This window comes from Typopeltis vanoorti, chromosome 18, assembly GCF_054136105.1.
Source record: "Typopeltis vanoorti isolate ZY-2024b chromosome 18, IOZ_Tvanoo_1.0, whole genome shotgun sequence".
Lineage (NCBI taxonomy): Eukaryota > Metazoa > Arthropoda > Arachnida > Uropygi > Thelyphonidae > Typopeltis > Typopeltis vanoorti.
Window position 1 is genome coordinate 86,851,879 of NC_143566.1, and position 27,776 is coordinate 86,879,654.

At 37.9% G+C, this 27,776-nt stretch overlaps 1 protein-coding gene across 1 annotated transcript; it reads right to left on the minus strand.

The window, feature by feature from the left end:
* Positions 1-26,394, minus strand: LOC150096898 (uncharacterized). The gene is made up of 7 exons (XM_090408215.1): positions 26,018-26,394; positions 24,186-24,257; positions 18,177-18,245; positions 16,493-16,594; positions 12,808-12,967; positions 8,672-8,832; positions 1-4,216 (listed from the first exon to the last, which is right to left on the minus strand). The coding sequence occupies exons 1-7, from the start codon at positions 26,102-26,104 to the stop codon at positions 128-130; spliced, it is 4,740 nt and encodes a 1,579-aa protein (XP_090264341.1). The 5' UTR covers positions 26,105-26,394; the 3' UTR covers positions 1-127.
* Between the last annotated feature and the right edge of the window lie 1,382 nt (positions 26,395-27,776).

The window sequence follows — 27,776 nt, forward strand, 5'->3', positions numbered from 1 at the left end:
TAAAAAGCATGTGCCTTTTCAAAGACAAGTCGAAATACTTTATTTCTACAACTACAAAAACGATATTCCAAGGATGAGAAACAGTTCGATGAATGACGATGAATGAATGAGTTCTGGTTGATCACAATTAGCATCCATTAGCTCGGTTGGGTTTGCATATTCGTGCACGTCCGTCTGATCTGTACACAATGTAGCACGTGGCTTTTATAACGCACGTTCTTCCATCTCCAGAGTCCACTGAGTCCAAATCTCCAAAGTCCTCTCTGAACGAGCGGCAACAAGACAGCTCATGATCATCTTGGCCACAACACCTCTCTTTTGTTCGAACAGTCGACGTCGGCTTAGCTTGGCAACAAGACGGAAGTTGCACAGCAGGCGACGCGGTTGGATATACACCTGGAACTCCTGGAAATGTTGCTGGTACACCTGGTATGCCCACTTGCCACGCTGGAACTCCTGGTATGCTGGGGCGCAGTATTCCTGGAACGCCAGGTTGCATTATCCCTGGAACTCCTGGCATGCTGGGTTGTGGTATCCCTGGAACTCCTGGTACAAGATGTGCTATTCCTGGTATACTAGGTGGAGCAACACCTGGTATGCTTGGTTGTGGTATCCCTGGAACTCCTGGTATTCCAGAAACACCTGGCACAAGATGTGGTATTCCTGGAATTCTAGGTGGAGCAACACCTGGTATGCTTGGTTGTGGTATTCCTGGAACTCCTGGTATGTGAGGTTGTGGTATCCCTGGAACTCCTGGTACTAGATGTGGTATTCCTGGTATACTAGGTGGAGCAACACCTGGTATGCTTGGTTGTAGTATCCCTGGAACTCCTGGCACAAGATGTGGTATTCCTGGAATTCTAGGTGGAGCAACACCTGGTATGATTGGTTGTGGTATTCTTGGAACTCCTGGTATGTGAGGTTGTGGTACTCCTGGAACTCCTGGTACAAGATGTGATATTCCAGGAAAGCTAGGTGGAGCAACACCTGGTATGGTTGGTTGTGGTACTCCTGGAACTCCTGGTACAAGATGTGATATTCCAGGAAAGCTAGGTGGAGCAACACCTGGTATGGTTGGTTGTGGTATCCCTGGAACTCCTGGTACAAGATGTGGTATTCCTGGTATACTAGGTGGAGCAACACCTGGTATGCTTGGTTGTGGTATCCCTGGAATGCCAGGTGGAGTAAAACCTGGTATGCTTGGTTGTGCTATCCCTGGAACTCCTGGTATTCCAGAAACTCCTGGTACAAGATGTGGTATTCCTGGAATGCTAGGTGGAGCAACACCTGGTATGCTTGGTTGAGATATTCCTGGAACTCCTGGTACAAGATGTGATATTCCAGGAAAGCTAGGTGGAGCAACACCTGGTATGCTTGGTTGTGATATTCCTGGAAAGCTAGGTGGAGCAACACCTGGTATGCTTGGTTGGGGTATACCTGGAACTCCTGGAATGCTAGGTTGTGGTATCCCTCTAAGTCCTGGTGTTCCAGAAACTCCTGGTACAAGATGTGATATTCCTGGAATGCTAGGTGGAGCAACTCCTGGTAGACCTGGTGGCTGTAGTTGTGTTCCTGGTAAATACTGCCCTCTTATTCCTGGCTGATATCTTCCAGGTGGATATTGTACTCCAAGAGGAAATAGTCCAGGTTCTTGGACAGCTCTTGGTGACTGTCCAGAAACTCCAGGTTGCAATACTCCTGGTTCACCTGGTCTCATTACTCCAGGTCTTATTAAAGTTGGTTCAGCATGGAAACTTCCTGATGAATCAAATCCTCCTTGAGCTGTAGCTGTATATGTCCTTCCAGAATTATAAGCACCCTGAAGCTGGGTCTGAGTCTGTCCAGAGGAATATCCTCCCATTGATGATGCAGAAGCACCTCCTTGGAATCCATTTTGCAATTCTCTAATTTGATCGCCACCAACATTTACTTGTGTGTGACTAGAAGATAATCCTTGGGACTGAGATTGTGCACTTGCACTGCCACTAGTTTTACCTCCCTGAGCTTGAACTTGTGTAGCTCCACCAAGAAATCTTCCTTGAGCACTACTGCTGGAAACACCACTTGGCTGTCCAACTTGAACCTGACTCTGGGCAGAACCAAGTTTCTCCACTAAAGAACTAGATCCAGAGGAACCACCCTCTTTTCCCCCACGTACCTGACTCTGAGTTGCACCTCCTGTAAAGCCAGACTGTGCTTGAGCAGAAAAAGATCCATTTCCACTGTAACCACCTTGGACCTGTGTCTGTGATCCAAGCCCACGTCGTTTTCCAGATGCAGATGCTTCAGCTGCTGTTCCTTCATAACCAGTTTGCACCTGAGTCTGAGAAAGTACACCATCTTCAGATGGAATTACCTGCCTTTCAGGAACACGAACACCTGGTTGCAAAATACCAGGAATGCCAACTCCTGGTGGCTGTAGAATGCCAGGAGGGCCAACACCTGGTTGTTGTGGAATACCAGGGACTCCAACACCTGGTGGCAAAATACTAGGGGCACCAACTCCTGGAGGTTGTGAAATGCCAGGAATGCCAACACCTGGTGGTTGTAGTATACCAGGGACTCCAACACCTGGTTGCAATATCCCAGGGACACCAACTCCTGGTGGTTGTGGAATACCAGGGATGCCAACTCCAGGTTGCAATATTCCAGGTACACCAACTCCTGAAGGTTGTATAATACCAGGAACACCAACACCTGGTTGCAATATACCAGGAACACCAACTCCTGGTGGTTGTGGAATACCAGGGATGCCAACTCCTGGTTGCAATATACTAGGGATACCTGCTCCTGGTGGTGGTTGAGGAATACCAGGGACTCTAACACCTGGTTGCCAAATACCAGGGGTGCCAACTCCTGGAGGTTGTGAAATGCCAGGAATGCCAACACCTGGTTGCAATATACCAGGAACACCAACTCCTGGTTGCAATATACTAGGGACACCAACTCCTGGTTGCAATATACTAGGGATATCCATGCCTGGTGGTGGTTGAGGAATACCAGGGACTCCAACATCTGGTTGCAAAATACCAGGGACCCCAACTCCTGGTGGTTGTGGAATACCAGGGATGCCAACTCCAGGTTGCAATATACCAGGCACACCAACTCCTGAAGGTTGTAAAATACTAGGAATGCCAACACCTGGTTGCAATATACCAGGAACACGAACTCCTGGTGGTTGTGGAATACTAGGGATGCCAACTCCTGGTTGCAATATACCAGGTACACCAACACCTGGTTGCAATATACCAGGAACACCAACTCCTGGTTGCAATATACCAGGTACACCAACACCTGGTTGCAATATACCAGGAACACGAACTCCTGGTGGTTGTGGAATACCAGGGATGCCAACTCCTGGTTGCAATATACCAGGTACACCAACACCTGGTTGCAATATACCAGGGATGCCAACTCCAGGTTGCAATATACCAGGAACACGAACTCCTGGTGGTTGTGGAATACCAGGGATGCCAACTCCTGGTTGCAATATACCAGGTACACCAACACCTGGTTGCAATATACCAGGAACACGAACTCCTGGTGGTTGTGGAATACCAGGGATGCCAACTCCTGGTTGCAATATACCAGGTACACCAACACCTGGTTGCAATATACCAGGAACACGAACTCCTGGTGGTTGTGGAATACCAGGGATGCCAACTCCTGGTTGCAATATACCAGGGACACCAACTCCTGATGGTTGTGGAATACCAGGAATGCCAACAATTTGAGGCTGCACAATACCTGGAATTCCCACACCTGGAACACCAATACCTGGTTGCAAAATTCCAGGGATGCCAACTCTTGGTGGTTGTAGAATACCAGGAACACCAACAGACGGAGGTAGAACACCAGGAATGTCAACTCCTGGAGGCTGTCGAACACCAACAGATGGAATACCAGGAACTCGTTTCTCATCGACTTTAACAAATGAAGGCCTTCCTAATTCAGTTATATACTGGCCCTCGGCTCTGATTCCGCTTCCATGACTGCTGCCAAACAATGGTTGATGTAGTTCATAACCCCCTCCTTGACTAGAACGAAGTGAAAATCTCTCTGCACCTCCAAAGCCACCATTGAATCCAGAAGGGACTGCGGGAAGGCCGGAAAGCCCAAAACTAGGTACTCGGCCAGGAACGGTTTCTGTGCCTGCAAATTCTGTTCGTCCTGGTACCCTTTCCCCAGGAGTACTGGAGGGACCTTCATGTCTGTACTGCATAAAAATATAAAGCAATTAAAGGAATAAGATCTTAAAACAGAAAAAGGAAAGTTTTTTATATTTTCTAAAGGTATAATTGCATTGTTTTTCTTTTGTCATATTGCAATTATGTCTTCTAATTGCATTGTGACAAAAGTCTACAAGTGAAAAACTTGTAGTCTGAATATTTCAATAACAAATTCTATCAAAAATATTGATTTTTGTCATGTATTTATATTGTCAAATCTAGAGCGTTTTATCATTTTTATAATTTAATTAACTGGAACGATACATTCAAAGAAATAATCAAAATGAAAAAAGAAGCCTATCACAAATGGTTAAGTTAAGGAGTAAAAGATTAGAAGATGAAATAGAATATAAAAGACTAAGAGCCATAGCTAAAGGACACGTCAGAAAAAGACATAGGGAATCATGGAACAAATTTGTTTCTAATTTAGAACATGATTTATATAAAATAAGACCCAATGTATATAAGATTTAGAAACATTAAATGCAGATACCAAAGAAAACATAAAATTAAACGCCAAATTGAAATTAGAAGATTTTCTAAACTACTGCACAGAATTGTGGACAGACAAATATTTTTTAAAAGACAATTGGCAAACACTTAACGAAAATGAAAAGGAAATAACTAAAGAAGAATTAGAAATCAGCCTGAAAGAAACAAGAAACGGAAAATCACCTGGAGAAGATAAATAAGGTTCAGAACTATATAAATACGCAGGAACAAGATTCAAAGAAAGACTCTTATTATTTTTAAATAAATTTATTCAACTGGTATCCCCCCCAATAGAATGGAAAACAGCAATTGTGATTCCTATCTTTAAGAAAGGTAATAGAGATGACCCTAAAAACTATAGAGGTATCAGCATACTAAATTCCTGTTACAAAATATATAACAGAATCTTAAATAGCAAATTAATGAAATATTCCGAAAACTTTATTTTAGAAGTACAGAATGGATTTAGAAAAGGACGATCATGTATAGACCCAGCCTTCTGCCTAAAATTAATAATAGAGAAAAGAAGAGAATATAATTTAGAAACACATCTTGCATTTAGTGACTTTGAAAAAGCATTTGACAAAGTTAAAAGAAATATATTATTTAACATATTAAAAGAAAGACAAATACCAAATAATATCCTAAAAGCTATCACAAGTATATATGAAAATAATCAAATACAAATAACATTAAATCACGAGCTATCATATACGAAAGAGATAAACCAAGGGGTCCGACAGGGAAGTCCCCTCTCAGTAACTCTTTTTAATATCTACTTAAATGAAATAATAATAATAAAATGGAATAAAAATTTACATCAAGGAATTAAACTTTCTTCTAAAGTAAACTTAGACACTCTCCTCTTTGCCGACGACCAAATGATAATTACAAATTCTGAAGATAACTTTCAGAAAGCTATTTTAGATCTAAATAAGATAGCCAAAGATTATGGTATGATAATATCAACAGAAAAATCAAAAACTATGGCCTTTAAAGGACAAGATCCAGCAAGAATTAAAATAGTAATTGATAACAAGATCTTAGAACAGGTGAATTCATTTAACTACCTAGGATGCATGATCACATATGAAAATGAAAAAGATATAAACGTAAAAATTGCAAAATATTTAAAAATAACAGGTGTAATTAACTCTATATTTAAACCAAACCTAGTTCAAAAACAAACCAGACTAAAAGTATACAATACATTAGCCCTACCAGTCTTATTGTATGGAAGCGAAATCTGGACAATAAAACAAAAAGACAAACAAAGATCAATAACAGCAGAAATGAAGTTTATGAGAAAAACTGCAAAGTATACCCTGTTTGATTCCAAAAGAAATGAAGAAATTACGAAAGAATTAAACGAAGAACCAGTAATAGAAAAAATTAAAAAATATAAACATAAATGGATGGAATACGTTCAAAGAATGAAAACAAAGATTACCAAAACAAGCCTTAAAGTACAAGCCATTAGGAAAAAGAAAACCAGGACGTCCTCTTAAACGATTCAACGATGACTTCTAAGGCCGGAACAGGCGATGCTAGGCCTAAATCCTTGATAGCATGATGATGGTGATGAGTATAATTTAATAATATAGAAACAAGAGTTTAAATATGAAACATAAAGAAATATATTCACACCTATTCTCAAACATTTTCGTGGTGTGAGAGTTAAGTGAAACTGCTCCATCATCCTTTTCTCTTCATCTCGTGGATGTGTAATGTCATCAGTGTATACAATCGTATTCTAAATTAGTTCTATTATGTATTATAGTAGAAATGATGTAAGAATTGACACGACTCTGTGTAAGATTTTTCTCTGGTAAAAAATCAAAAGATTTCTGTGGTCCCTTTAAGGAACACAGCGGAATTTGGGTGTTGTCATTCCTTGTTTGTTAAAAATAAATAATATTAAAATAAGCTAACTCCTTTTATTCCTGTATAGGGAGTGGGCGAGGCCGTTTAGCCCTATCTAACTTTTGGAGACTGAGTGGGCAGTTCAGTCTCCATTGGTACCCAATCAGAGATACCTGTCCCAAGGCACTCAGTAATTAAGTGGCACGCAGTGAAGACAGGCGACTCAACAAGAGCCGCCATCTCGTGGTCCCTAACACAATATATTTAATGTCTGAAATAGTGTGAATTCTACGGTCGATTTTCTTGAGTTACGGGACGAAAAACTCGAGTTTTGGGGAGAAAAAAAACGCTTGTCCGTGCCATAGATCGACTAACTCGGGAACAAGTCGAAAAAAGGCTTAGAAAAACTTCCTCTAGTCGCCGACTGGATTCGAAACCAAGAAGTCTTTCTTCGTGAGGTCTAGCACCATGGTACAAACGCTACATCCACTGAACTACACATGCTCCTTGTTTGTTTGGATTCGAAAATGTTTTCTTTCTTCACATCACGTTAATGTCATTAGAAAAGCAAAAACTCAGTATTAAATGACAATATTAATATCAGACGAATTAATTTTATGTTACCTGGCGGTAGGAGACAAGCATTTGGCTTTTCTCTCCCCCATCCCCTTCTGTTTCTTAAACATTGCCATGCCATGGGTTCAGAGGCGGGTGATGCAGAAAAGAAATATTCTTTGTGACCTGTAAAAGCTGTTACACTATACTAGACTTCAATTCGATCACCTGTTCCTTGAAATGTGTGAAACACTACGTCATGATCCTGATTTTAATCGAACAGACTGCATACTTATCCTCAAATTCCAGGAGTAATTGCCGTAAAAGGTTTTTATTTTTATTTCTTATTATTTTTATTATTAATTTCTTAAATTACAAAACTCATCTGACTTCATTCCTTGGAAGTTTAATAATGTCTCCTGCTCAATCAGTAGCGACCGAGATGCATGCAAATATGACTCATGCTGTCTGAATCATTCTTGTGTTAATATTTTAAGTACGGTAACCAATTATTTTATATCTCCCTGAATGATACTTAAGTTACAGCAAGCAAAATATATGCGAATCATAAATAAATTCTAATTTTTGTTACCGTAATCTATGAATCTTTTTTGTTCTTTTTTTTTTATTGTTTTTAGATAATCAGGAATCCCTGCTCAAGAGATCGAACATTGAATTTTTTTCAAACCAACTCGGTGATGTTTCCCACCGACCGATGAAATTCATTTCTACTTGAAGACAGTCACAAACATGAAGGATTTGATCCCGCAGTCTTGGCCACTCGTCAAACCAGGCCGCTAATCTATCAGCATTTATTGTTCCAGGCATTATGTTTAAAGTTCGAATCGATAAAACCTATCCTTATCCGATCAAAAAAAGGATATAGAAGGAATCCCCGCTGCACCTCACAGACTTCCGATCAGAGGCGTGGTTATGATTTTAGCGCATCCTTGGTAATTTCGCATCTAAGCGCCTTTTATAGTGAGAATTGCGATAAATTGGTAAAATATTCTGCAATTGATGCATTTCTGACAACCGCGCCCTTGGCAATTTCCCCAATGCCGAACGATTCCATTTCTACGTTTCTTCTTCCACAGCTCTACAATGCCCGATTTCTTCTTTCTCTCCTTCAACTAATCTAAATTCATAAAATGTTAGTAGAACTTTCGGTTCACAATCTCCACGTCAACATTTCCGTATCGTCTTTTCAAGCACCCTTTGGTCCCTTGATATTAATTTCATTGGTCTTCTTCCTTGGCTAAGACAGCAAACCTTATATTTCCATCTACCGATATATTGTCCATTTGGGACCATGGAATCTTTTGATAATGGCATTATGATAACACCTCTTCCGAAGTTTAAACGATCTTTCTTACGTGTCATTGACAGCATATAGATTACAATCAACTCCAGCGCGAGTGTGGGGAAGGAGAATTACTTTTTCTTTTCAATGTGTGAACACTGCTTTGTTGGGAAGAGAATTCTGCTGAAAGACACCCCTCTTCCATTCCATTCCATTCTATTAAACTCACCTGATAATGCTGTTGTTTCGTGATGCCCCCGTTGGATCCTAAATTTCCACTAGATATCGTTTCGTGTCCGTAGTGGGCATAATTGTTACTCTGCTGTCCGTAATGACCGTAAGAATGATGTGCGAATTGACCCTGTGGGTTAGCGTCTCGTCGCATCCTCCCTGGAAAAGAAAATAAAAGTTGGCATGCGTGAAAAATAAACGTTATTTCTACACCCTCTAGACAAAAAGAAACCGAACGTTTCGAAAATAGAAGAAACTAGTGGCGCCACCTGCTGTATCTTTTTGTTCTCGAAAGCGGCATCCTTCATTAGTGTTGTGTCAACTGTTTATGACATTTGTTTCATTAGAAGCCGGGTTATAGTACCAAGAGTGACAGTGTGTTTTGACGAACGGTCGGTCGTCACGATATTCATGCCGTACGCGACGAATTCTCGCTAACAATCGCTTCAAAACTTTGAGATAAAACTCACCATTGACCGTTTGGCCAGGCGGAACGAATTCTTTGTGGATAATGCCTTGTACTCGTAGAAACAAATCAGCATTGTCTTTACTTATTACTTATCCAAGCTACTTTTTTTTGGATGCCCCTCTTCTGGTGGTCTCTACTCAGCACTCTGGCGCTTTGTTTTGGGCTCATACCACGTTTCGTCACCAGTAGCGATCATTTCAAGGAAGTTTCAGACCTTATGAGCGGTTTTAATGAGGTCCTTGCAGTGTTCAATTCGATACATTTTTTGGTCGTCGGTCAACTTGTGGGGAACAAATCGCGAACTCAATTTACGAAGGCCGAAACTCTCGGTCAAAATGCTGTGCCCAGTTGATTCTGGAATCCCCAATCGATCTTAAATCAATCAAACGAACGATTTCGGGTTTTCTTTGATGAAATCGCGCACTTTTTGGATGTTAACTTCGCTCAGTCCAGTTTTTGGACGTCCCGGCTTTTCGTCGTCCTGAAGCGTCTCACGACCACTTTGAAATTGCTTAAACCACTCGTAAACTTGAGTACGGGATAAGCATTCATCACCGTATGCTTTTTGAAGCATTTGATGCGTTTCGGTAAAAGTTTTACCAAGGTTAACACAAAAGTCAATCGCAGTTTGAAACTCATTTTCCGACCGTTCGTCAAAACACATTGTCACTCTTGGCACTATAACTTGGCTTCTAACGAAACAAATGTCATAAACAGTTGACACAACACTAATGAAGGTTGCCGCTTTCGAGAACAAAAAGATACAGAAGGTGGCGCCACTAGTTTCTTCTATTTTCGAAACGTTTGGTTTCTTTTTGGACAGAGAGTGTAGTACCATGTCTTCAAACCAACTTAGTTCACCAATTCTTAATAAACAAACCAAAAATAAACTAACTAAAATGAAATAAAACGATACCAGAATAGGAAACAAAAAATACAAAACAAACATAGTAAATTTCGCGAAGATATATGTAATCAAAATGGTCACACAGATTGCGAGATTTTGTCATTTATAGTAATATGAGAATAATGAATTCAGTGTTTAAATACAAGGAAATACATAAATATACTTGGTCAGCCAGAGGACGAAAATCAGTAACTGACTACGTTGTCGAAAATTTTAAATTAGCGGAGTTAACTTTTGACGTTAGAGCATATCGAAGCTTCGAATTAAACTCTGATTATTATATTGCATCAACAAAAATTCGATTTAAAGCAAACTGGCTAAAAATACATAAAATTGAAAATTCTTATCAACTGAGTTCCAAAATTTCTTCAATGCATGATCTCCATGCTAGACAACAATATCAAAAATGCATAAACTTAAAACACAGACACCACAAATGAATCAAGTGACACAGAAGAGGAATGGAAAAATTAGAAACAAATTCTCACAAAAGCAGCAACAGAAAACTTAGAAATAAAGCGCAAATAAGTTAGAAAAAAAGGACTACGAGACTGGAACAAAGAAATAGAAAATATAATAAAAACAAAAAAAATGACAGTTACCAGAAATGGCTGAATTCCAAAACAACAGAAGCAGAAATGGAGTATAAAAGAAACAGTGCAATTGCAAAACAAGAAGTAAGGAAAAAATATAGAGAGAGATGGAACAATTTCGTAACAGAACTAGAAAAGGGTATATTTAAGCCACAACCCAAAGCCTATCAAGTAATAAAATAGGTGAATAAAGAAATAAAAGAAAAGATAAAAATTACAAACAAGAGATTTAGAAAAATGGGTGGCCTATTTCTAAAATCAGATGAGAACAATGAAATAAAATTTTATAAAACAAAGAATGACCTAACAGAATACAAGGAGAAAACAATGTAAATATAGAACTATACAAAAATGCAGGTGAAAAATTTAATGAAAGACATCTGAAAATCAGTATGGTTTTAATAGAAGAATTAGTCTGCTAAATACAGGATATAAAATATATGCAGGAATATTAAAAGCGAAGAGTATTGTAGAGTACAAAACTACTAAAAGAACAAAATGGTTTCCGAAAAGGCCTATCCTGCATAGATCTAATTTTTACTCTAAAATTATTAATAGAAAAGAGAAGAGAATTTCAAAAAGAAACACACGTGGCTTTTATTAGTTATGAAATCGACTACGTTATCACAAGCCCTTGACAAAGTCCTTGACATAATTAGTAGACAAAAATTGTTTAAATTATTAACCGATTTAAATATACCAAACCAACTTTCACAATCCATTCAAGAAATATATACAGGAAATAAAATATCAGTTAAATTAGAACACATCTCAGAATGGAAAGATATATCAAGAGGAGTACGACTAGGATGTACCCTCTCACCTCTGTTTCTGGAAACAGTATAATCCAATTGGAATAAAAATAACCCCACAAATGAAGATAGATATACTACTATTTTCAGATGATCAAATAGTATTAGCTACATCAGAAAATGATTTACAAAGATCGTTAAAATAATTAAATGATATCTCAAAATAATATAATATGACAATATCCAAAGAAAAAACAAAAATAATGGCATTCAAAGGAGAAAAACCCAATAAGAAGTAAAATAGTGATAGATAATAAAAGATTAGAACAAGTAAATACTTTCAAATACTTGGGATGTGATTTATCATACGAAGAAAGAGACATAGACACTAAAATATCAAACTTCGTCAAAATAAATGGCATAATAAATAGTATATTTAAGTCATTACTAGTACAACAACACACTAAAAGCAGATTATAATATGTTGTCAAAACCAACTTTACTATACGAAGGCGAAACAAGATCATGTGGAACATCTTAAGGTGAAACAAGATCATATTTCCTTTTTATGGTCCATAAAAAGGAAAGATGAAAAACGAATTCAAACAGCAGAAATGATGTTCCTCAGAAAAACAGATGGATAAACAGATGGGACCATATAACAAATGAAGAAATTTTACAATCCCTGAATATAAAACCAATTAATTACTACATAAGACAGTATGAACAAAAATGGATAGAACACCTAAATCGGTGTTTCTCAACGTAGAGCGTACGCCCCACAGGAGGGCAATTTGAATATTTTGGGGGGAAATTAGAAAACGTGCATGTACATATTTATATTACACTTTTTCAGAACTTGGCTGACTATTATGCTAGAGAGGGGGCATCAAAATCTTTGAGACGTTGAGGTGCGGCATCAAGATCTTTGAGACGTTGATGTGGGGCATGATCCAAAAAAGATTGAGAAACACTGTCCTAAATCGAATTGACAACAGCAGACTACCAAAAATATTATACAGATACAAAATAAGTGGGAAAATAAGAATAGGAAGACCAAGAAACAGATGGAATGAGACCGGAACATGCCACATGGCCTAAAATCCATGTTAGGAAGAAGAATAACAATAAAATTATTTAAAAAAAAAAACAAATTTTCAGATATTTGAAAGGCAGTGTTAAAATTTAAAGGTTAAATATGTTCTTGATAACGTGATTCGTGTGTAATTAATACCCTGTTCGTGGGGCGCGGATCACATGATCGAGAGGGATCATTCGCTGGCTGGAGTCCAAGCATTGCTTTGGACTCCGGCCAGTAGTCCTCTGACAACAGTTCTGTAAATGTAAAAGATCTCTTTTCACCATTATAACCGTGTCTGTATGTACAGTTACTCAAAAAGAAGATATACTTACGGAGCGGCGAGAGTTGGCTACCGAGGATGAGAGAGGTGATCATTCCTCTGCAGAACCGAGCTATCCTCTCTCCACCTATTCGAAACACGTGATCTGTGGAAAGACTTGCGTTACTGGACATCAGAGTGACCATTGGCCAACGAGGAACAACCTTCTGGTGCTAATAAGCAGAATAAATTCAGTTCAAAGATAAACCAGGCGAGCTATGAATAAAACTATTAAGTGAACACTCTGAAATACGAGTATATAAACTAAAATACTTCAAAAAAAGAAAATGGTGTCATTACGAAGAATAACAATCAATCTGATTATTTCTTTCTGACAAGTAAAAGATGACTTCATCAAAATTTTCATGGTTTAACATCCGAGCAAAAGGAATCGTCTGTCCTTATTGATGAGTTTGAATTTTTGGAGTTACAACTTACAAGTTATTTTCAGTCCCTCTATTCGCTCACGTTTTTGATTTTCTTAGGAGACGTGATTATCTTGGAAGAAAACATTCAACATAATCATATAATGTTCCCTCATAGAACAGAGATCTTATATTTCAGTCTACTGAGGCACTTTTCATTGCATCAACACACTAAGATCTTGGTCTTCCTTTGAGTCTTTACCACCAATCTTGGCATCAAGCACCTGTGTTGCTAATCTTTTCTGTCCAATTCTGTTTAAGTGACCATACCACCTGAGATTAGATCTACTAACACATTCCTGTATCCTAACAATCGCAAGTTCTTTCCAAATATTTTCATTTTTAATGTGATACTACCTTTGATGCTCTCTCTTCATTCTCCTAACCTTTCTCAAAATACTCATATCTGTGGTCTCCAGTCGCTTATCAACTGTCTTATGTATAACTCTGAGATCCATAAGTTAAAATTGGTTTGAACGCTGTCTTGTATACAGCTAGTATAGTGTTTTGACTAATCTCTCTCTTATTCCATAAAACTTTATCCACTTAACTACTCATGATAACAGACTATCTTCTTCTATTGTTCATATTTAAATTCCAATCGTAACTAAAAATTGTGGCCATATTACTTGTTCTCTACCTCTCCCATTCAACTGATATTTTCAGGTGCATTCCTGTTTTCACGTCTTTGTATTTTTACTGCTGATTTTCATGTCCAATTTGTTACTCATTTTGGGTAGCGAGTTCTGAAGATTGCACGCTGAATCTATTTAAGACCCTAACATCATCTGAATGAAGTAATGAGCTGAGATTAACACATCTCACATTGATATCATGCCTAATGCGCTTTCTTTCATAACAAATAATGAACAACAGTGGATATAAAGCGCATTCATTATCTCACTAATTTTACATTAAAACCAGCTTTCTGAGTCTTCTTCAATTCTGACTATTGAATTATAACTTAAATATAGATTATTGCTCCGTATAATGTTCGATTTTACACCATGTAATTGCAGCGTTTCTCCCTTTTTCGCATAGTTCCCTTTTTACAGATGGGAACTATGAACAGCTCTGCTCTAATCATCTAGAATTCAACCCTGGAATTCCAAACATATAGGATATCGTTTTCTTCGTTCACGACCGATCACAGGGCATTCTAGCACCTTTCTGGACTGTTGGGCCTCAGTAATTTGTGACGGTTTTCCCTTTTCCTCGAGCTGGTCTGTCTTCAGTTTGTAGTGTCACCCTTATCATCTCTGGTTTCCTTTACAGTACTCGTTCCTCATTTCTAACCTTCAAGAGCATGCAGTATATTTACCATCTTTACCGTGCCGGCCTGGCTGGCCGAGTGGTTAGCGTATCCGCTCTCCAGCTAAAAGGCTGCGGGTTTGAATCCCGCCATGGGCATGGATGTTTGTGATTGTCTGTGAAAATACTACTGGTGGTGGTCGGTGGTAGATGGCATTGGTGTAGATGATGAAAGTAGTTGCAATTGGTGGAGACGGAGATTTGTAGAGTAGGTGTCCTCCCTTGATGAGTCTTTGCATTCCCTGGAGGTGTTACGTAATTATATATATATATCGAAGTTTTATCAAGGCTTTTATAGATTTCTTCATTTTCTTACATTTATCTCGGTATTCTGTCAAACAGAGCACGTGCTGTCCTACTTGCTACGAAAGCAATCTTCTTTTCAATGACTGCCTCTTTAATTTCCTAAGTCCACTAGGCAGTTTCTTTTCGATACTAAATGGTGGTCATTTCATATTTCAAATCCACTGTATACTCTTGCGTCCTGAACCAAGTCATAAATGGGAAATTGCAATGAAACAAAAATGAAAACCCCGTGGGAAAATATGAACTATAACACAGTCAATGAGACTTTTATTTCTTGCATCTTCTCTAATTCTTCTATGAGTACACTTACTTTTTATTGACACTTCTTCAATATAACTGAATACTTGTTGTAACTGAATTTTCATTGTTCTCCCTGGTTCTCTGATGCAAAGGGCCTTGTATAACCAGGCGACGTCTCCGTCGGCATGGCATTTCATTTCGTATTGTCATTGCATTTGGATTTAAGCCAATAAGAATGCAGTTAGGTTGGAAAACTGCCAGCATATCCTCGTTCGATCAGTATCCATGTAAATACCTACTAACGAAGTTCGCCAAGAGAAGTTGAGGATTGGACACTATTAACATCATTATTTGTAAAAAATAAAATAATAATAATAATAATAATAATAATAATAATAATAATAACACTTGAGGTGACCGTTTAGCATTGGAATAATCTGCATGATGACGTCACACTGGCAGAAGAAACGCCATTTCGATCGATCACCAGTAGACAATTTTTTTTTTCTTTTAATTAGTTCCAAAATTAATTGATCTTTTGCGGGTGGTGGTGAGGGGGGAGTTGAATTTTTCTCTGGGGAAAAAATGGCTTTTTTAAAATTCAACATCAGAACAAGATACTAGCAAATATTACGAACATGTGGTGATGATGGTAATTGTCATTTATTTAACGAAGTCGAAGATGGTCGCCAATCAATTTTCAGAAAGCTAGATCTTCAGGGAATAAGCGGCATTAAAAGATTGATATATTTATCACCTGATGTCCCCATGGAGCCCAAGATCCATTGGGCGGGTCCAGTTCGCACTACATTACACAATCCGTGATTCTCCTTGACGATGCACTTTGATTAGAGAGATCTGCCTAAGATCTGAAGAACTTATATAAGGACTTTTCAATTTGCTCTCGTACTGCATTAGTTGTTTTGGCCGTAATTGAAAACAACCACGGCTACGATTCCTCGAAGTCCATTCTACCCATTGAATGGATTTTCATCTACATGTGAGTGAAAGTTTACATGAGTTAAAAAAAAAAAAAAAAAAACTTACCACCTTTGCATCATGCCCACTAAATTATTTATGAAAATAAATATTTAATAATCAAATGAAAATAAAATCGGACATAAGGGATTTGTTTTAAATTTCAGGCATTAAAATAGTCAGAAATTTGATTCTGTGATTTGTCGTATAAATCTTCATCTTCTGTAATTTGATTCGTCGATTCAAATAAATCTTCTCTTCGGACTTTGAACTGCAGATTCTCTCTGCGTAATATAAACTTAACAAAAAAAAAAAGAGTTCATAATGCTCAATTCCTAACTTTGATAATACTGTACTGATATGAGTATTTGTATAAAAAAAATTCTTAAAATTAAAAAGAGACTACAACTATCTTTGAACTTCGACAAACACACTCACCTGAAGGCGTTCCAGAATTTGCTTTTCGCTGTCCAATGTTTCGTGCTTCATCCTGTCCAAAAAGCATTGTTTCTCTCGAAGAAACTTGAAAGCGACCACCCTCTAAAGAAAGTAAAATACGTCGTTAATTGTTAGCGCAAGAATTCTTGCAATGAAATGAAAATCACGTGATCTCGATAAAGTTTTCTGGTATTTCGAGACGATGTTGTTCTCTCCCTCACCGATCAAAGCCACTTTCTTTCAGCAGTCAAATGATGGCTGAGGAAATACGAGGGTGGTCTGAAACGTTCTCGGCCTAACAATGAATAAATGAATTTATAATTTCAAAATTATTTTTATTTTTCAACATAATGTCCCTTAAGACTAATACGTTTATTCCAGCGATGCTCCAGCGCCATTATCCCGTCCCTGTAGTGGTTCTCAGTAAGATCTGCAAAATACCCCTCTACAACTGCAATCATTTCTTGATTCGAAGAAAAACGCTGACCAGTGATGAAGAGTTTTAGTTTGGGGAAGAGATAGAAGTCAGGGGGAGCCTAATCTGGGGAATAGGGTGGATGTTCCAACAATTCATAGTGCATGGATCCGTTAATTTTCCCATTGTCCTCATGAAAAAGTATTTTTTTCTTCTGCAAACCGGGTCTTTTCTCACGAATATTTTCGTTCTAGTCTGGTTAAAAGATCGAAAAAGTATTCCGTGGTTATTATTTTATCCTTTTCACGCTAATTAATAAACAAAATGCCTTTATCGTTCCAAAACACCGATGTCATGACCTTTCCTGCTGATGGAACTGAATTTGTCTTCTTTGGCGCTGAACAATCAGCTTCTTTGCACTGTTTTGACTGCTGTTTGGATTCTGGTATGTAATGGTGAATTCAAGTCTCATCCATAGTAATAAATGGAAGCACAAAATCAGTTTTATTCTTGTTGAAACGCTCCAAGCACTGTTCAGAGAATTTCATGCCAGTGCGTTTTTGATCTTCTGTGAGCAAGCGCGGCACCCATCTTGCTCAAAGCTTTTTCATTTGCAATTCTTTCATGCAAAATATATCTTACACGTTCTTTAGAAATGCCTATAGTCTCAGCAATTTCACGCACTTTGACTCGCCGGTCATCCAGTACCATATCGTGCACTTGATCAATGATTTCTGGTGCTGTTACACTTTTTGGACGTTCTTCACGTGGATCATCGTCAAGGTCACTTTTAAACTTGGCAGTCCATTTCTTAATTGTCGAAATCGGAGGAGAAAAGTGCCCATAAACTTTTATGAACTTCGATTGAATTTCTTTTGGCGTTAAACCTTCTTTTATAAAGAATTTTATAACCTCACGATGCTCAATTTTATCCATTTCAAGTGATACAGACTACACTTTTGCTTCAGACAGCTGTATAAAACAAACTACTTGATAGAATGACTTGCAATTTCACATGGATGCTTAGGACAGATGTATCAACTTAGAAAAAAAAAAACTTGCCCATAGTGTTGCCATCTATGGTCGAGGCCGAGAACTTTTCAGACCACCTCGTACTAGAGTCACAAACACCAACAACAGCCCTACCAACTTCTTTTTAACTGTTTTGAAGAAGACGTCAGCAAAACAGTTAAAAAGACAGAAATGTTCATTTCGAAAAGTTCATTGAAAATAAAAATCAAAAATTTAACTGTAGAAATATGTACTCACGTGCTTGAAATCGTAAAAGGTTACAGACTGTTGAGGATCATCGGGAGCGAGATTAATGACATATTCTGCCTGAAAAGAGGATAAAACAAATCGCATCAAAATTGTATCTCTGAATAAACTTTCGAACCGCATTCGTAATTAAATAATTTTTATTAGGCAGGATTGGTTTAAACCAGACAAGCAGAACTAGGCAAGCTTCATTGAAATATATAATCTATTAAAGACGTCTGAACTGTGGTTACAGAAGTGGTCATGTGAAATATTAATTATTATTATTATTATTATTATTATTATTATTATCGTCGTCATCACCAGAGACCTCCAAACCCCACCAACGGAGGCCCTATATCTCCCACACCGACTGTTCATACTTTCGCTTAAACTCATTCAAGCTTCATGACCGCATTACTTCAATGGGCCAAACTGTTCCACTCGCTCACTTCGTGTGAGAGAAAAATCTACCTCTCGTTCCCTTTGTCAACCGCACACGCACATTTACCTTCTATGGATGCCCCCGTGTTCTTTTATCACTTTTGATATAACGAAAATTTTCATCAGACGACATCTTAAAACATCCTCTCAGAACTTTATACACTTTACTCATCAGTAGCGCACTCAAGATTTAATCTTGTGGGGGGGGGGGGGGGGGGGGCCGAGTTGAATAGACGATTTGAGAATACACACTACGCATCGCATACGACCTGTGACTGATCATCTGCAATGATCGCTAATTCGTAAGTAGCATAGAAATAGAAGACACAACATAAATAAAAAAATGAATTTTAATTAGGAAAAGATTTTTGGAAACTTTTCTAGTGTTTTTTTCCTTTTTCTTTGGGGGGGACCCTGGTCCCCCTCTGGGTGCGCTACTGTCACTAATATTATCCCTCTTTCTCCTGCTCATCCAGTGTCTGCAGCCCACATACCCTCAATCTGTCTTCATAATCTAAGTTCCATAATCATCTATGTAACTCTCCTTAGCTTCCTAATTCCAATGGAACCCAGTAGACAAAATCTGAATACAGCTGCACAGTGTGGTAGGCCTTGTAAAGAGGCAAAATGGACTTATCCATATACAGGTAATGGACAAAAAAAATGGTAACACTGAGCTATTGGGTCGCGTTATCAGTAGTTGCAATGCAGTCTACAATGCACGAAACACAGATGCAGTTGATGTGCAAATGCACTCCCTACATTCCTAGGGACCTATGTATTAAGCCAAACCAAATGGAGGCCGTTTATTGCATGTTAGAATGGAATCCAGAGAGAACCTCAGTGACTTTGAAAGGGACGTGATTGTTGGAGCCAGGCTGGCAAGTGCATCTTGACCAGAACAGCTGAAACCACACATGTTAGTCGAGGAATAGTCTTTCAAGTTATGTCAGCATGGCAGTCGACAGGGCAAACATCGTCAGCGAAAGAGAGGGACATTCGAGCATAAGTGCGCTGCACCACGAAAAATAGGGAAGCTACTTCTGAGCGAAAAATTCAACACCGGTCGTGAGAAACCCAAAACTCTTGGCCAGGATCTATACAGATCTGGATATCACGGTTGGGTTGCCTTACACAAGCATCTGATCACTCCCATCAAAACAGGTCGTCGAGTCCATTGGTACAAAGATCACAGGCAGTAAACTACGCAACAGTGGAGGGACGTCCTATGAATCCACGTTCATACGCTTTGTTGCAAACGGACGAATATGTGTGTGGCGTCAGCTGAAGGAAGCTTACCATCCAGAGTGCATGTTTCCAACTGCGAAAGGTTTTAGTAGTTCTGTAATGGTCTGGGACGCATTCTCATGGCAAAGTTTGATTCCGCTTGTATTAGAAGGCAAAGTGGATGTTGCACGTTATCTTTCAATCATAAATGATCATCTTCATCCCATGTTGACACACTTTTTTCCTACGCAGCCAGCCACGTTTCATCAGGAAAATGCTCCCATTCGTCGAACAAATGTGATCACCCAGTGGTTTGTGGAACATGACGGTGAGGTGTCTTGTCTGCCATGGCCATCCCAATCGCCAGACTTAAATCCTGTAGGACATTTTGGAGCATGCTCTCAGGCAACGTTTTCCAACTCCAAAAAACAAAGGCGAATTGATCTGTCGGAAGAATAGTATAATATTCCTCCTGTTGAGTTCTAAGCATTGGAACTCAACAGGAGAATACGGGTAGGCTGTACTAGACGTCCACGGAGGACCAACGCCATATTAATCGAAACGTGTCACTCATTTCCATTTTTTGTCCATTACCAGATTTAACATTAAACCATCTTCTTGTACTTCCTTCAATTCTAACTGCTGACTTACATCTCAAATAAAGACTAAGTATGGCTAGATATAATGCCCCATTGACACTATATAACTGTAGCGTATTGAATAACTTCTCTCTTGGCACCTTGTCATATGCCTTTTCCAAATCGACAAAACTTAAATACAGATCTTTGTTATATTCCTATGCTTTCTCAACTATTTGTCGTAAAGTGAAGATCTGATCCTGACAGCCTCTATTTGGCCTGAATCCAGCTTGTTCTTCATCAAGCGTTTCTTCCACAATTCTTCTCAACCATTTCTCAAGTATACTTGCATAACTCTTGCCAGGAACACTCAGTAGGGAAATGCCTCTGCAATTCTGACATTCAGTTTTATTTCCCTTTTTATATATGGGTACCATTAGAGCTCTACTCCAATCATCGGGAATTCGTCACTCTGTCTAGGCTTTCTGAACTAATCACTGTAAAACTTTTATACCACTATATTTCAGCATTTCTGGTCGAATATCATCTACTCCTGCTGCCTTTCCACATTTCAAGCCTTTGATGGATTTTTCTACTTCAAGTATGGATATGTATTCCTGACTGTATGCCTGTTGAGTGGTTTTTACCACTGTGCTATCACTGCTTGTTTCATTTGGCAATTTTTCGAAGTAATTACTCCATACTTCAAAGATATCTTTTTCTCCCGTTTTCATGTCACCTTTATCATCTCTAACTCCTTTTACAGCACTCTTTCCTCCATTTCTAAGCTTCTTCAACAACTTCCAGAATATCTTACCACCTTCTTGATATTTATTTTCTATGTTCTTTCCAAAGTCCTCCAATGACTGTTGTTTAGCTAGTTTTACAAAGTGTTTAGCTTTCTTACATTTGTCTCTGTATCCTCTAAGAGCACACGCTGACTTATTTGCCAGGAACTTTTGATATGCTTTCTTCTTTTCCTTCACCGCCTCTTTAACTTCTTGTGTCCACCATGGAGCTCTGATTTTTCTATCCTTGCAGACAACCTCACCACATGCCTCTCTGGCTGAATGAATCAGGGTTTTCTTCAGGGCTTGCCACTGAATCTCTAAGGTTTGGTTCCTGTTCTCAAACTCTTTCATTTTTTCTTCAATAATCTTTGTGTATTTTAGTCTACAGTTCACATTTGAGAGCTGCTCAACTTTTATTCGCTTCAGAACTTTCTTACATGTTATTCTTTTCAATATGAAATTCAATTTTATCCTGCTCAACACTAAATAGTGATCACTTCCAATTTCAAATCCTCTGTACACTCTGGTGTCCTGCACCAGGGAGAAAACATCACTATCAACAATAACATAGTCAATGAGACTTTTCTTATTCCTTTCCTCTTCTCTCCATGTGAATTTGTGCACATTTTTATGTTGGAACATGGTGTTAGTAATAACCAGTCCATGTCCTGAGCAGAAATCCAACAGATATTTGCCATTATTATTAGCTTTGCTCTTTTCTCCAAATTTTCCCAAAATATTTTTATATGTCTCACAATCATTTCCTACTCTGCTATTTAGATCCCCAACAAGGACTAACTTTTCCTTTATCATTGTGTCAGTTGCTTTCTCTAAAGACTCAAAAATTCCTCCACCTCTGCCGCCTTAGTAGAACCTTAATAAGTCAAAGTTCCGCTCACGGATAAAAGAATCTAGATTAAATGCAATACTTCATATTGCAACAAGAAACGAAAAAGCAGATATTGACATTTTAGTACAGAGGAAAACATGTCAAGTTTCAGGATCAAAATCAAATTAAAAAAAGGACTCGTAGATAAAAATCTTTATTTTTGTAAGTCAAAATTATGTATTTAAATAATTTGCTTAAAGTATGAATAAAATGTAATTGAACTTATATTTTCTAAACTTGTTATACTTTTAAAATTTAAAAATAAAAATAATTATACATTTAAAATTTAAATGGTGGTGTAACTGTTTACGTCAGTCGTAAAGGCCTGGCAACAAAAGGACCTTTGTTAGAGCCTTTCTTTCTTTAGTTTATGTTTTGATTCACAGAATAATATTGACTACGCCTTGCTCTGATGTACATTTAATTGACTGGCCCTTTGCTGCATTTTAGTTTGAGACCCCTGCTTTAGCATACATTCGCGCAGATATCCGATCTGGTCCTATTTTCAAACTCTTGTGACAGAACTCTAGAAGTCTTTCTCATGTAGTGTAGACTGTGCACCATGTTGGATGCATCAGGTTGATAGTGATTTGAGAACTCATTTTAGCGAAGTGAGCGCTCATTATATGAACAAATCACTTGCTTCTCACACAAGCCTACTTCTACATGCATTATTTCTTTTACTTGCAACATAACGATAAAATTCTGATGGAGGGAAGGCTTTGAAATACATAAAGCCTTCCATGCGCCAGTTGGTATCCTTCCTATTCAGTAAGTGATATTGTGGGGCTGAACATGGTATTCTCCAAGGTTTGTTGTAATTTCCAGCATTGTAATTCGGATAGTGTCCTTTCTTAGGAAAAAAATCAGCATATTTTCAGTAAATATAATTCTAAAATACCTCAAAATTGCCGTTGATTGGTTTATTTGGATTTACGAACAAAGCAACTCAGGCATTGAGGCCAGTGTTATTATGTCTGTGAATTGCTTGTGTTCTAATGGTCGATTTGTCTGCTTTGCGGGATAAAAAAAAACCCGAGTTTCCCCGAGCAAAAGCCCTGCCAACTCTGTACGAGATGTTCAAGTTCTTACTTTAAAGAATCTTGTGCGCTAATTTATGATACTGTAAAAGTTGACTACGTTATAAAATTTAAATTACCATATTTCCACTTTTGGCTTTACGGTTTACTAAAGTGGACTTCAAGGCAAGTTATTTTCACAAAAGTGAAAATTTGACTTGTTTTTAGTTTAATGTAGATGTAATTAAATGCTGACGAAAATGTGAGAGTTAATCAAATTTCTGTGGTTCCATTTGGAAGTAATTTAAATATTATATAACTCATTTCATATTTACAATCATTTTATACATTTAGGGATACAGTTACAATAAAAAAAAAGGCGTTTACAGTTAAGAGAATGACAAGAATGACGTATGAAGTAGGTGTTTAATATTCTTCGCATGGCCTTGACAAAGCTTACAAAAATGACATTTTGGACATCAGTTGAATAGGGCATCGACTGACAAGTAGAACGATGTTAAACTACTAATCGTTTTAGGTTCGCTTTAAACAGTTTTTGGCCAATCCACTTCGTTTCTTCACTTGTTCTCGATGTCCATACTAGACATCATAATCATCATCATATTCCTGATATGCATCATTCAAGGGGTGTATACATGATACAATGATACCATATGAAGAGACTTACATAATTAGACTTGCGTAAAAATTACCAAGGCACTTCAAATAAAGGGAATTTCTTGCATAAACCGGTTCACTTTTAATGATAACAAAAAGATGGTACGATCTTTAAGCATTTCTTTCTTGTCATATTGGGAGTCAATACAAGAAATTGCTTAGAAACTCGAGACTGGCTGACGTTCTGTAAATTTTGGGGAGTTAAAAAAAAAAAGAAAGAAAAATGAACAGAAATGATTGTTTTATACAAAACCACCACCAAAGGTCGAGTGAGGCTTTATCTGGACTATTGAGCCACATTTATTAAAGAATACAGGCAGTTACCAAAAATTCTCAACTGATTAAATCGAAGTTATTAAAGAAAATAAAGTTTGGAAAACGAAAAAAAGACTCACCTGTCGATTATAATCCAGCTGAATGGTAACTGGAATCACTCGATTCTCCTCTTGGTACTTGATCACGAAAGACTGAGGAGAAATTTAAAATGTTTTAAAAATATAGAAAATCAGTCTCAAAACTTGCATAAATTAAACTCTCTCTCTCTCTCTCTCTCCCTCTCTCTCTCTCTCTCTCTCTCTCTCTCTGAGTCCATTCATTCCAATGTTCCAAATATGAAAGCAAATATTTGCAAAAAGTGAAAAAAACTGCAAAAATAATTTGTAAAAATGTTGGTTAAATGTTCTCATTTGTTCCTAACCATCAAATGACACACAATTTTGCAGATCATTTTCATAAGTGTAGCATATTAAAATTCGGTTTAATTACGTTTATTATGTGATTCGCTCAACTTTACTTTCATTGCCTCGAGAGTATTTTCTCTCATAACTCAATGACTCGCTCCCTAGAAGGGCCCCAACTGCTGGTCATTGAACTGAAGATGGAAGCTGCGACAAAGACCTTGAGGTCTGGATGGTTCAAGCGATAACGGGAAAGTGTCAAATGACGGAACTCACCGACCACGGAGTTCATTGCTTCCAACAGGAAACGAAAACTGACATCACAGTTCCGTATGTTTCTCTACGTTCTCTAAAAGAGGGTCAAAGGGTAAAGCAGTTTTGCTTTTAAAATCTTATCTGCGTTGGCTTTGTGATTTGGATGGTTTTAAATGAAGCTCTACACGTTTAATGAAATCAATCAATTTGATGAAGTACCAAAAGTCGCTTTTCGTGACAGAACACATTCGATATGCGAAAAACACAAACAGCACGAAAATCTTTAACCCACTTAAAATATTAATCCTTTCCTTTATAACCTTTGTGATAAACAGTGAGGACTCAATAGCAATTGAAAGTGTGCGCGGTTGGATAAGTTATCCGAGTGATAACCTCAAACTGATCTTAAGTTAAAAAGAGTATTTAGCTCACTACAATGCATCCTCGAGATCTCCTTTATAGAATTGTAGACACAGAATTCTAATACGAATGCTGCAGTTGACTCTGTTCATTGTAAAACTAATCTGGTTATTTTGTAAATAACAAAACATGAATTTGTTTGTTTATTTGTTTATCTGTTTACTTTATTAAATACATCTTTATTTCACGCGTAGCGATCCGGCGAATACAATTCTCTTTGACAAGGTTTTATGCGCTTAGAGAGATCAACTAATTTTCCTTTGCTGACTCACCCTATATGAAACAAATCGCATCTTATTAGTCTGAGCTAACAATGTTTGGCCTTAGTGATCGCCGTTATTGATGGGCTGTCTGTAGGCCAACCAAATGGAGCATTTGGGGGAACGATCTTCCTAAGGAACTAGTGGTCGATTCGCCGAAACTTCTACTGATATTTAGCATTTCCGTTCTTCCCGAAATGTAAAACAGTCTTCAAAAGATAAAAGATGCAGAAGTTATTAAATACAGAAAAATTAAAACTAAAATGATCGAATTGCAAAATCATTTAAAACTTTGATGTCATCAAAAGAATTCAATAAATCGAATTGTCATTTATTTTTACATCAAACAAGCTGGCAAACAGTTTGCGAGCTTGTTTTGCCAACCTGGAAACTTTGAACTTCAGAAGTAATGATCCATTTATGAAAATTAAAAGACTTTCAGCGATATAAAAAGTATTGATGTTTTACTTTACTTATGTTTCAAACTGAAGCGTTTTAATGTTGTTCCTCCAATGTATGAGTTTAGGATGACAAATTAGCAATCTTAATTGTATGTATAACTAGAATCAGCAAAGTCACTTTGAAACAATAAAATGAATGATCTGTATACTTTACCTTTTGCGGTGAGGCAGGAACTGCTATGGGACCCCCAGATACCGAAGCGACGATGAACCAAAGAACGTACGGATCCAGGAACACCATCGTGCTGAAGCCAGAGAAATGCAGTCGAAGAGTCCGAGACGTCGTCTTTCTACTAGAGGACAATCTTCCAGGTCATTATGGTTTCCAGTGACGATTCCGTGCACAGCGGCAATACTAATACCAACCCCGTAGGTGGTCAGATGACACGCTCTGTTTGACGCCTACCTCCTGGCGTTTGCGGTAAAATTTGACAGAAAGCCGAAGTGTCAGACACGATGGATGACGAAAAGGTCGGAATTTCGTGGGCGGCAAATGTGTTAAAGGGTTGGTTTTCTAATGCGAAAAGTAAGCCGAGCCTCGTGGGCGCGATAAATGCAAAGTGCGTCCGCCCAAGTGCCGAAGTTATCTTGAGATGCAGAAGAGCAAAAATAAATAAAGAAATATCGAAGCCTTCGGTAATGTATTCATCGGACAGAAAGCCTTGCACCCAGGTCAATGGACTGGGCTTTCTCCATGACCCATTTACAGAAAAGCAGCTGTAAACAGCATCCAGGAAGGTACAGAGTTCACTTCGGAACTGATTCCAGAGGGAAAGGTTAAGGTCACCACGAACGGTCGGTTGCAAAATAATTATATAAATTTCGCAAAAAAAAAAAACATAAACTTTTGCATGCTTTCTCGTACTTGGATACTTCGATTATATGCGAAGATACTCGTAACTGCTGGTGCGTGAAGAATAATTTATTGTGCATCTGGAGATTCAATGGCAACGTAGGAACTATTCCGAATTGTAGATCCAGAACTTCCTACTTGGATTGAATTATGAAAACAGAGAACGCCGTTCATTTTGTTTCTACAATTACATCTAAATTGCCTTTTTTAGCTTTGTCCCTGAACAAGCTAAAATCACTTCGATAGTCATTAATATTTCTGCTTTTAAAATTGCTCGGATTTAATCACGGTGTCCTTCTGTTTAACCTCTCAAGAGTTCGTTGATCTCAGAGCATAATGGTTGCGTCTTTGCTCAAATTAGAAACTTGACTTTGAGCATCGTTTTCATATGTTACTTCATATTTATCGAACGCAGATATCTGCGGAAGTAATTTAAACTTTTTTTTTTTTTAATTTTATTAGATATGAAGATGACAACGATTATAATCGTTGACGATTATAATCGATTTCAAGCCACGAGCCGCCACTGTACATAAATAATTATTTATGTACAGTGGCGGCTCGTGGCTTGAAATCGTGGAGGTGCGGCAACTTTCGAAATATACATACGCACTGTAAGTACAGTGTATACGTGTTTGGATAAAATATCAAAATTATGGTAAAAAAATTTTTAAAAAATTAAACATGAAAAAATATTCTTTATTATCGATAAAATTACACAGTTTAGTATAATTCAAAATGACTTAAAAATAAAATCCATTATCATAACCCCAATAATGTTCTAAAATAAAAACTATAACAAATGTTATGTCTTCAATTGTAATGTCCAAATATTTAAAGAGACGGAGTAAACACGATAAGCACTACGAACACTCTACTACTGGCGCAAACTGCATATAAACAACAGTGGAACTGCGCGACGGACAGTGCCGCATTACGCTAATAGCTCGCATCTCACTGACGTGCATATGCTTGTGCGCTTAGAAATATGACACTGTGGTAAACACAGTGCTGCTAGCGTCCTTCGCCCTCCTAAGTGCTACAAGATGGAATTTTATTT

Bases quoted from the DNA above. Each gene is read 5' to 3' on its own strand.
- LOC150096898 (XM_090408215.1), bottom strand. From the start codon at position 26,104: ATGGTGTTCCTGGATCCGTACGTTCTTTGGTTCATCGTCGCTTCGGTA. The intron at 24,258-26,017 runs GTAAAGTATACA...ATTTCTCCTCAG, and splicing joins TTCCTGCCTCACCGCAAAAG to TCTTTCGTGATCAAGTACCA. The intron at 16,595-18,176 runs GTGAGTACATAT...TACTTTCTTTAG, and splicing joins CCTTTTACGATTTCAAGCAC to AGGGTGGTCGCTTTCAAGTT.